The sequence below is a fragment of the Nicotiana tabacum genome, chromosome 1, assembly GCF_000715075.1.
Source record: "Nicotiana tabacum cultivar K326 chromosome 1, ASM71507v2, whole genome shotgun sequence".
NCBI classification, from domain to species: domain Eukaryota; kingdom Viridiplantae; phylum Streptophyta; class Magnoliopsida; order Solanales; family Solanaceae; genus Nicotiana; species Nicotiana tabacum.
The window spans coordinates 48,159,042-48,171,120 of NC_134080.1; the positions used below are offsets into that span (position 1 = coordinate 48,159,042).

At 37.2% G+C, this 12,079-nt stretch overlaps 1 protein-coding gene across 1 annotated transcript; it reads left to right on the forward strand.

Moving 5' to 3' along the window:
• Nucleotides 1-8,448: 8,448 nt before the first annotated feature.
• On the forward strand, nucleotides 8,449-9,643 carry LOC142162669 (uncharacterized). Its single transcript, XM_075219168.1, has 2 exons — nucleotides 8,449-9,138; nucleotides 9,635-9,643. Exons 1-2 carry the CDS (start codon nucleotides 8,449-8,451, stop codon nucleotides 9,641-9,643), a joined length of 699 nt encoding a protein of 232 aa, XP_075075269.1.
• The last annotated feature ends 2,436 nt before the right edge of the window (nucleotides 9,644-12,079 follow it).

Here is a 12,079-nt window from a genome sequence, read left to right on the forward strand (position 1 = left end):
CAGTTATCTCATTTGAGTCATTTTTCATGATTGAGTATATTTAGATTGTTGCTTATTGGTGCACGGATTGCACGGATTGTGGCTTTAGATTGTATTGATGTGGCACGTCAGTAGAGTGGTTATGGTGGATGAGATGAGGTCATTAGACCTAGAATGGATACTATCAGATTTGATTATATCAAGTATGGAGGATAATATCAGAAGTCGGCTTAAAAATTGGCTACATATCATGTTGAAGGAGATGGAGCTCCATGACCTATTGATCTAATAAGTGGTTATGAGTTTCTGCATGTTTCTCTCATCATTGGCAGTGTACGAAGGTTTTAGAACGAAATTTTGTTTGATATGGTGTGTATTACCAGTACCGGATTTATTTCGAGCAGTATTGCGGTCGGAAGTTATCGCTATGAGCATTTGAGTTACATAGTATATCATGCTATTGTGTCTTGGGTTATGGTTATGGCTTGATGCAGCTTATTCAGACTTATACAATGTAGGGATGTATGACTCGGATCTTGTAGGAAATTCTGGATGTTGCAAAAAATTGGATTCTAGGTCTATGGGCTAAGATTAAATTAATTATCTTCAGTACATTGTGTTGTTGGGCCTATATGGATTATGATGACATGGGATCACCCCCGGGTATGTGCATAGTAAGGTTACACGGCGGTTTGATGGCTTTGGGAACAACTCGTGGCTCGTTCAAGGATGAACGTATGTTTAAGTGGGGGAGGATGTAATGACCCGACCGATCATTTTGAGCATTTGCACTTTGCTTGGTAGTTTACGGGAATGAGTAGCTCCATATGATGTATTATGACTTATGTGAATCGTCAGTTTTGATTTTCAGGTTATTCGGAATCGGTGTTAAATTGGAAGAGTTCACCACGTTTAACTTTTTTTGAATTTGACCCCGAAACAAAGTTTTGATGTTTTCGATAGGTCTGGATGGTGATTTTGGACTCGGGCATATGTTCGGATTTGCATTTGGATGTTTTTAGAAGGTTTTGGCAGAAATTGACGAAAATTGGAGGTTTGGAGAGTTCATAAGTTTGACCAAAAGTTGACTTTGAGGATATCAGATTCAGATTGTGGTTCAGTGAATTGGAATAGCTTCATAATGTTATTTGGGACTTGTGTACAAAATTTGGGTCATTCCAGGTTGATTTGATATGTTTCAGCACGAGTTTTGGAACTTGAAAAGTTCAAAGTTTATCAAGTTTGAATTGAGGTGTAATTCGTCATTTCGATATTGTTAGGTGTGATTTAAGGCCTCGAGTAGGTTCATGTTATGTTATGGGACTTGTCGGTATATTTGGACGGGGTCCCTAGTGGCTCGGGTGAGTTTCAGACCAGGTTTGGACCATTTCTCATTCTTATTTGGTTGTTGGTAGCTACCGGTACTGGTGTTGTCCACCTGCGGTTGAGTTTGGGCAGGTGTGATGGTCGCAGAAGAGATAATGTAGTCGCATAAGCGAGATGAGAGCTGGGTGAGAAAGCCCGCAAAAGCGGAGAATTTGGCGTAGGTGCGTCGAGGTGAAGCGCAGGTGCGAGGGTCTTCGCAGAAGCAGAGTTTAATACCGCAGGTGTGAGGGGTTGCTAGGTGAGGTTGTTTTTTCAGAAGCGAAACATTTACTGCAGAATCGGTGGTCGCAAATGCGACGATTTGTCCGCGAATACGGAAAGTGCTGGGCAAAAGTTTAAAAAATCGAGGTTTTGGTTCTTTTATCATATTTTGAGATGTGGGACTTGGATTAAGGCAATTGTTGGAGCAATTTTCATCACAAAGATTGGGATAAGTATTCTACACTTGGTTTTGACTATATTTAGCGAATCTATCTTCATTTTTGGCAATTGGTTGATAAACTTTAAAGAGAAATTGAGGGTTTTAGCCTAAAGTTTCATGATGAGAATTTTTGAGTTTTGAATATTGATTTGGAGTCAGATTTGAGTGAAACTAGTATGGTTGGCCTCGTAATTTAATGGGTTGTCGGATTTTGTGAGTTTTGTCGGGTTCCGAGGTGCGGGCCTGGGTTGGAATTTTTGGATAATTTAGGGCTTTTGATTAAAGATTCAACATTTTATCGGTGGGTTTGTTTCCTTTGGCATAATTTGATGTATTTGAGTTGCTTTTGGCTATTTTTGAGACGTTTGGAGGTTGGTACGCACGAGATGGCATTTTTGGAACATCGCTTGGCTTGCTCGGTATTAGAATTGGCTTGTTCAAGGTAAGTAACACTTCTAAACTTGGTGCTGAGGGTATAAAACCCCGAATTATGTGCTATGTGTTTGGTGTTGAGGTGACGTACATCCTAGGTGACGGGCATATGGGCGTGCACCGTATAAGTTGTGACTCATTTATTCCTGTGGTACTGTGTAGCTGCCTTATCTTATCTATAACCATGTAATCTTGACGTGCTAGAGCTATTGAGTTGTGATCCATGTCAGAAACCATGTCTAGGTTTCATGCTTATTCTATTGGGACCACCGAAGTCATATTGTTATTCATTATTTGTTTAAATTGCAATTTCATACTCAGTCATGTTCATTCATTTCATATTATATCTCACTTTCTGTTGCTATTTTTGAAACTTCATATCATAATTTTGGGCTAGTTTTATGGCATTGTGAGATCGAGGGACTGAAGAGATTGATGACTGAGTGAGATCGAGGGCCCGATTGTGAGTGATATTATGGGATCGGATTGCACGCCGCAGCATGTTATATTGATTATATTATTAGATTGGGCTGCACGCCGCAACATGTTATATTGATTATATTATGGGATCAGACTGCACGTCATAGCAGATTATATTGATTTATGCCATGATTGGCTTGATATAGCATTTGGGTTGAAGGAGCCCATACAGAGTCTGCACACACCCCTAGTGGCGCGGTTGATTATATTGAGGGATGGATCTTCCCTAGACATGGATCTTATCCTAACCATTTATTTTTGGGGATGGATCTTCCCCGGGATGGATTGGCCATATACAGTACTGAGTGATTGACCGAACGTTGCTATGTATATATTCGAAATGGATTTTTCTTGGGCTGGTTTGACCATATACAGTACTGAGTGACTGAGCATGACAAGTGATTGAGCATGATGAGTGAAAAGTGTGAGACACAAAGATTGAGTACTCTAAGAGTGTGAGTACATAAGTTAATCTCTGAGATACATTGCATTGACATACAATCATAGAGATGCATTTTTCCTCATGCTGTACAGTATTACGTCATTCATGACTTCTCACACATATTGATATATGGGCATAGTGATGTATTTTACACTGGCTATTTGGAAGGAAAATGAAACATCTTATTTATTGTTGAAAGAATTTTTGGGAAAAAATACTGTTTTCAAACTTACTCATGTTTCCGATGTTTTTGGTAAAGGATTTGGGTTTTCACGGATATATACTTGAAAAAGCGGAACTATTTTTCGGGAAACTATGAATGAGATGAGCATTTTATCTCTGAATTACCTCCTTTATTACTTGCTTTATGTTGTTATGAACTATTGTTGGCTACTGGTGTTGGACTTGATCTTTTTTCCAACTCGTCACTATTTTCAAACTAATGTTAGGTTTGTTACTTATTGAGTTCATGGGGTCGGTTGTACTCATACTACAGTTCTGCAACTTGCGTGCAGATATTGGCTGCTGATGTTGCTGTGTCCGATGTGAGCTGGATTTGAAGACGTATCTACGTTCTGATTGTAGCTGCCTCTTGTTCATGGTAGCCTTAGATTTATAAATATCTATTTATGTACATTCCGAACAGATGACGTATTCATTTCATACCAGCTTTGTAAATTCTAATCTTAGAAGCTCATGATTTGTACTACCAGTTCTTGGGGGATGTATAAGATTTAGATATTTTCTTTTATTTAATTGCCTTATTAATTTATTAAAATTGGATAGTTGTTAATTTGCTTACTTAGCAAGGTGGGTTGGGTGCCATCATGACTAGTTGGATTTTGGGTTGTGACAGAGCAACTTTATTGTCACGACCGAAATCCTAACCTGTCCTGATGACGCCTATCGTGGTACTATGCAAGCTGACATTTACGAATAACTCCAACCTCATTTAACAAAAATGGATTTAAAGCCGTTTAAATAGCAACTTCTCATAAATAGGAAAGATCCAAAACACAACACGGAAAACTCCCAAATCGGTGTGTCAAAGAGTACATGAGCATCTAAATAACACAAGTCTAGAATACATTGTCTATGATAGTCCGAAACTAAGTACAATAAAAGAAAAGATATGGAAGGAAAAATAAGGTCTGCAAACGAGGGAAAAATATCTCGAAGTCTCCCAAAGGATCAATTGCGTAGAGTATCAACACTCAACGTGTCCGGAAACACCTGGATCTGCACAAGAAGTGCAGGGTGTAGCGTAAGTATAACCAACTCAGTAAGTAACAATACTAAATGAAGAACTGAAAGTAGTGACGAGCTTTACAATTATAATTCAATTTCAGTAATCTCAACGTAGGAAAGTGGGCATGCTTTCAAGTTCGACAATTTAAGTTCAATCAGTTACTTCATGACAAGTTTAAGTGAAATAGAGTGTAATATCTTTCAGGAATTTTCAAGATAGTGATGCATGACAGCTAAGTGCAACGATAATGAAGTCAAATACACCCTTTCAGTGCTATGATCCGCACGGACAACTCACGTACCGCACGAACAACTCATGTGCTATAGTATAAATATCTGTATCTGCACGGACAACCCACGTGCTATAGTATCAATATCTCACAACCAGGCCCTCGACCTCACTTAGTCATCAATCTCTCCAGTCTCTCGGGCTCTCAGAAATCATGACAATCAGCACAGACATAAATGATATAATGTATCAACAAGGAACAATAGACACTGAGATATAATATGTAAGTAGGACTGAGATTAAGTACAACACAACAATTTTAGCAGGTAAATTAATATGTACATGACCTCTGAATGCCCCTTTAGTACCACACACATGGCCTAATCATGACTTTTAACAGAATTTGCAGCTCAATCTCTATATTACATGTAGAGTTTACAGGTATCAACAGATAAATCATCTATACAGTTCCATGATATGGACCAAGTCCCAATTCCTAAGGTGCATGTCAGACGCCCGTTACCTCAAAACCAAGTACATGACACATAATTCGGGATTTTATATCCTCAGAGCCAAATTTAAAACTGTTACTTACCTCAATCCGAGCAAATCTCTACTCTAATACGCCTTTGCCTCATGAATCATCCTTCAAACGTCCTGAATCTAGCTACAAGCAGTACAATACAATCAATACGGGCTAAAGAAAATAATTCCATTAAGAAATATTAAGTTTTTAATCAAAAATTCAAAATCGGCTCAAAGAAGGCCCTTGGACCCACGTCTCGCAATCCCACAAAAACCACAAAACCCGAAAGCCCATTCAACCACGAGTCTAGCCATACTAAATTTATCAAAATCCGACATCAAATCGTCACCCAAATCCCCAAATCAATCCCCTTCCAAGTCCCTAACCTCAAACCCCCAATTTACACCTTAAATACACTCCAACTAGGGGGAAAATCAATAGGGAAACAAGATTATTGATCAAAAACGAGAACAAGGGACTTACCTCAAGAATTCCCTCGAAAATACTTTCCAAAATCACCTTAGACCGAGCTCAAAATGTTTGAAAATGGAGAAAATCACGAACCCTTGGACTTTTAATTTCTACAAACGACGCCGAAACCTATCAAATCACGTCCAATTGACCCCAAATTTCGCGCACAAGTCACAAATGACACCACAGACCTACTCCAACTTTCAGAATCGGAATCCAACCCCGATATCAAAAAGTCCCCTCCCGGTCAAACTTTCAAAAAATCCAACTTTCGCCATTTCAAGCCTATTTTAACTACGGACCTCCAAATCACAATCCGAACATGCTCCTAAGTCCAAAATCACACGGAACCACCAGAACTCCATTCCGGAGTCGTTTACACATATGTCAATATCCGGTCAACCTTTTCAACTTAAGCTTCTAACTTTGAGGCTAAGTGCCTCAATTCATTCCGAAATCCTTCCGGACCCGAACCGACTAATCCGGCAAGTCATAAAACAACTATAAAGTATAAAATGAGCGTTAAAGGAGAAAACGAGGATACAACTCTCAAAACGACCGGCCAGATCGTTACATTCACTGCGTGTGGTTTGCAGCATGGGTACGTGCCTTGATTATGTTTTCCACGCATAGGCACGTTCCCGTATTATTACTAATATTTTTGGCACGTTCCCTTATTATTACTAACATTTTTGGCACGTTCCCTAATTTGAATATTCAGAATCTCTTCTAGTGCTCTAAATGGGATACTCGAAAGTTTGGACCACTTTAAATAAATAACATTCCTAGATTATAGGCGTCGCTAGTTTAATTGGTTGCATATACTCTTTTCTATTTTCAAATTACTTACAACCAAAAATTTTACAAATTATTTATGCTAATCTTATTCGTTTCACTATATAGCAAAAAAGGTTTAAATTGCCTTTGTACTATTTGAAATTGTTTAATTTATCTACTATTACACTTTTATTTCATTTATATACTTGGCGTTAGCAAATTATTTTATATTTGCCCTTATTATTAATTGAGCTAAAACGTGAATGAGTGAACCCCACGAGTCCTAATTCTTCAAAAAATAAAGCTCTAAACTTACCCTTCAACTTTTGGAGCTCTGTTAGGATCAAGAAAAATAAATAATTTTTCCTAATGATGAAACAATATTAGATTAAAAGTAGATCACAAAATTATTAAATTTAAAACATGAGAAAATTTAATACTTTTTGTTTAGTATGAAATCACTCCAATAGTTATAAGTCGGTCCCTTAAATCAGTTTTGATAGTATTTTATGACCCGTGTTGTGCACGAGCCCAACATGACCGAAGGTCGAAGGATTTGATATGATAATAATTTCAATTTCCTTTGTTTGAGGATAAAGCAGAAGCATTGTAAAGGGCTCTGCACTTTTGTGGAAGGAAGAGACAAATGTGTAATACTAATACTTGGAGAAAATATTCAGCTCAATAAATTAGAGCTTATGTCTAGCATAATAATCAATATTAAAGGGAAAAATTCTAATAATAGCTGCGATATTCTTCTCTTTCCAAAGTTTTGAATTATTTCTGTCAAGTCTCATGTGTCTAAACTAAAAGACAGCAATGCACAAATAACATAAGATAATACAAAAAAATTTGTAATAATTAAAATCAATGCTCTATATTAATAAAATTTAGAAAAGGAAAAATATAACAATTCCGACGGGGTAATTTTCATTTACATCAATTGAAAATCCCAAAAGCCTAGGAAGCATCTACTGCTTTGGTTTGAATATATAGAAATAAAAAGTTGAACAAAGAGCATTGTAGCCGGCAGTTTATTCTTCTGTCATACTGGACACTATATAGCCAGCCAGTTTATTTTTCTGTTATACTGGACGCCGTAGCGATTACCCAATGTTGCACACATGAAGATCACAATAAGCTGGTGCAAAAAAAGCTGTAGAAATTATTAACTTAGTATAGTTGTACCTAAAGCTATTTAACTAGCACTGTTCTAGAAGCTATATATAAGTAGTTAGTTGATGGTTAAGTGTAAAAGGTCAGTTAGTTTGTTATATTAGGTGTACAGAACATTTCATTTTATTAGTTAAGAAAGATGAGCTCAACGTTTTCTCTCTCTCTCTCTTCTTTTCTTCTTCTCTCGTCATCTCTGCTCTCGATTCTTAAGAGAAACTTAGACATGGTGGACCTAGGGTTTGATTTTAACATGGTATCAAAGCCCGGCTCCATGATTCTGATAGTCGAGCTCCACTATCTCATTAATCTCTTCAAATCTCTAATTTTCTCCAAATTTTTCCCATTTTTTCTTAAGTTGTTCACTACTTGTGAAATATTCAAAATTCATCAAATTTTTTGTTGAATGACGATCGATACTCCTGATGCGAGTGCTGGATCATCATATTCAAACACTCGATTGCAATGATCCACTATATGTGCATCCTTCGGACACGCCATGTATCTTACTTGTGCCAGAATTACTAATTGGAACAAAAAATTATTCGGAATGGAGTAGATCTATGATAGTGTCACTACTGGTGAAGAATAAACTAGGTTTTATAGATGGAACATGTACTAGAGAATAGTATGAGAAAGACAACTTTAGGTTAAGGCAATGAGAACAGTGTAATGCTATAGTCTAGTCATGGATAAGGAGTTCAGCAGCACCAGAACTTAGAAGCGGAATTGTATACTCTTCAGATCCGCAAAAGGTGTGGAAATCCGTAAAAGATAGATTTGATAAGGTGAATGTCACAAAAATCTATCACATGAACAAGAAAATAAGTTCCTTAACACAAGGAATCTCTAGTATATCTCTGTACTTTTCTAGGGTGAATAATATGTGGGATGAATTTGAGTCAATTATCCCTTTTTCTGGTCGTGACTGTGAGAGGTCCAGACAATTTGTTGTGTTCTTACACCAACAGAAACTTATGAAGTTTCTAATAGGACTAAATGAAACTTATGCACCACAAAGAAGTCAAATACTGATGAGGCATCCAACACCAACACTTGATCAAGCATACTCTATGATTATTCAAGAGGAAAGTCAGAGAATGAGTTATAGATCTGCCACACAGAATGGGATTCTAGGTGGTGTACCTTTAGGTATAGACATCAGTGCACTTGTAACTGTCAAGGCTTCTAACATGAGACCTAGTAGGAACACTATATTGATATGTGACTACTGCAAGATGAAAGGACATACAAGGGATACCTGCTATAAGCTGAATGGATATCCACCAGGTTTTAAGTCCAACAACAATAAGAAGAGAGAAACACAAAACAATAGTGGACCTACGACATATAATGTAAATGGTGGGGATGAGTTTCAAAATGCACGAAATGGATATGATATGCAAAATGTTTCAATTGTTCCAACTGTGCAGGCCTTCACTCCAGAACAGTTTCAGCAGATTCTCAAGCTCTTAAGTAAAGAACCTCAGCCAGAAGAAGTTGCTAACATGGCAAGTATATCACTAACTGAACAAAGCTGTTGGATTATTGATTCTGGTGCTTCAAATCATATGGTATCATCCTTGAATCTCTTGTCAAGTATCACAAAAATACATGAGCCTAAATCTTCCTCAATACATCTGCCTAATGGTAATAGCACAAAATTATTCACACTAGTTCTTGCAATCTATTTAACTCAAAAACCATTCATGGTGTATGCTATGTACCTGAATTCAGATATAACCTGTTGTTTCTCTCCAAATACACTAAAGAGTTAAATAGTTCTGTCCACTTTTATCTCGATTTTTATATCTTTTAGGACCTCCCTAGTCGCATGGCGAAGGAGATTGGTAGAATCAGATGAGGGCTCTACATCTTCAATCCTTCAGCACCTGCTACTAATTCTTCTTCTTCAAACTGTATGATAGTCTCACATCAAACAAGCTCAAGATTCATGTGGCATCAAAGACTGGGCCATGCCCCTATGACAGTCTTACAAAATATACCTGAAATAAATAATTACTTGTTTATGCTATGTACTTATAATTGTCCTGTTTGTCCTCTTGCTAGGAAAGTTAGATTGACATTTTCTATTAGTACTTCTAAGTCTGTTTGCTCTTTTGAACTAGTCCATATGGATGTTTGGGGACCCTACAGAGTATGTACTTATAATGACTTCAAACACTTTCTACTCTTGTTGATAACTATACTAGAATGATATGGACTTTTCTCTTGAGACAAAAGAGTGATGTGTATGTTGTTTTGAAAGATTCCCTTCAACTAGTAGAAAACCAATTGGTAGTACCGTCAAATGTGTCAGGTCAGAAAATAGACATGAATTCTTTAATACTTTTTGTTTCAATCTCTTCAAGTCCAGAGGAATAATTTACCAAAGCAGTTGTGTCTCTACAACAGAATGGAGTTGTGGAGAGAAAGCGTAGGCACCTTCTTGAAATAGGAAGAGCATACAAATTTCAAGTCAACATACCCTTAAATTATGGGGGTACAGAAATTATTAGTTTAGTATAGTTGTACCTTTTTTCAGACTTTACTAGTGGGAGTTTACTGGGTATGTTGTTGTATAGTTGTACCTAAAGTTATTTAACCAGTTCTGTTCTATAAGAAAATCTCCCTATGAGATGTTCTATGAAAAACCACCTTCTTTTGACCACATGAGAACAATGGGGTGTCTTTGCTATGCCACAAAGACTGATTTCCATGACAAATTTAATCCTAAATTTATTCCTGGAGTCTTCATGGGCTATGCATCAACACAAAAGGGATATAGAGTATATGATATTGCTGCTAATAAATTCATTACTAGTAGGAATGTTGTCTTCAAAGAAGAGATCTTTCCTTTCAGGCACCCTAAACACAGATTCTTAGTTATCCCTAATCCAAATCCTAGTCACCTTTTTCCATATATCTTTCCTTCTTCTAACATAAAACCAGAACTCTCTACCAATATTGAACCCGAAGTCATTGCAATGGCCCTTCAAGTGAGTCAGCAGATTCACCTGCTACTTTCTCTAATTCTCCTGTTAGATCTCCTGCCTCTCCTACTCATTCTCCCTATTCTGCTCATTCTTTGCCTGCTGAGTCATCATATGATACTTATGATGTATCCCCAGACACAATTACTATCCCAATTATTGGCCCCACACAATTCAGGAATTCAAGTAGGGTCTCTAAACCTACTATATAGTTGACTGACTATGTGCATCCTCCTTTGCCTTCTACTTTATCTCTTTATCCTGTACATCAATTCATTTCTTATTATCATGTTTCTCCTATTTTTCAACTCTACCTAACTTCTTTTTCTTTCAATCTCATTTTCTCAAGCTGTTAAATAAGACAGGTGGATCAAGGCAATGAAACTTGAGATTGAAGCATTAGAACAAAACAACACTTGGGAAGTAGTGAATTTGCCTCCTGGGCAAAGTCCCTATAGGATGTAAATGGGTGTACAAAATTAAGTACAATACTAATGGCACAGTAGAAAGGTTTAAGGCCAGACTGGTAGCAAAGAGCCATACCTAGTAGGACGGAATTGATTTTCATGACACCTCACATGTGGCTAAAATGACTATAGTGAGGGCTGTTATAGTTGCACTCAGAAAATGGCCAATCTACCAAATAGATGTACATAATGCCTTTTTAAATGGAGATTTACATGAAGAAGTTTACATGACTATGCCTAAGGGATTTGGTAGCCAGGGGGAGCATATGGTGTGTAGACTACTCAAATCCCTTTATGGCTCGAAGCAAGCTTCTAGGCAATGGAATTTGAAGCTAATACAAGCACTTCTAAAGTCTTGCTTTCATAAAAGCATACATGATTACTCATTGTTTATTAAAATAACTAATGGAAAGTTTGTTCTTATACTTGTCTATGTAGATGATTACTTGTTGTAAGAAATGATCAAGAGGAGATTAATAAATCAAAAACAGCCTTGCATCAGAACTTCAAACTGAAAGATCATGGAGAATTGAGATACTTAATTGAAATTGTTAAATCAGTAGAAGGCATCTTTATGTCTCAAAGAAAGTATGCCTTGGAGATGATCTCAGAGGCATGACTCTCAGGATCAAAGCCCAAGAAGATTCCAATGGAACAGAACTTGAAACTTACAAGCGCATAATTTAATAAGATTGTGAATGGGAACACTGATGATAGTGTCTTGGAGGATAGAAGTCTTTTTCAAAGATTGGTTGGCAAGCTTCTGTATATGACAATCACAAGACCTGGCATTGCATATGCAGTACAATGTTTAAGAAAATTTATGCACGCTCCAAAGAAGTCTCATTATGAAGCTACACTACATGTTGTGAGGCACATCCAGGATCAGCCTAGACTTGGACTTCTCATGTCAAGAAATAGTGCAGAGAGAATTCAAGGATTCTGTGATTCAAATTGGAGATCATGTCCCATGTCCAGGAAATCAATTACAGGTTTCTGTATCAAGTTGGGGAATTCTCTTATCTCGTGGAAGGCAAAGAAGCAAACTACTATCT

Bases quoted from the DNA above. Each gene is read 5' to 3' on its own strand.
- LOC142162669 (XM_075219168.1), top strand. From the start codon at position 8,449: ATGTGGGATGAATTTGAGTCAATTATCCCTTTTTCTGGTCGTGACTGT.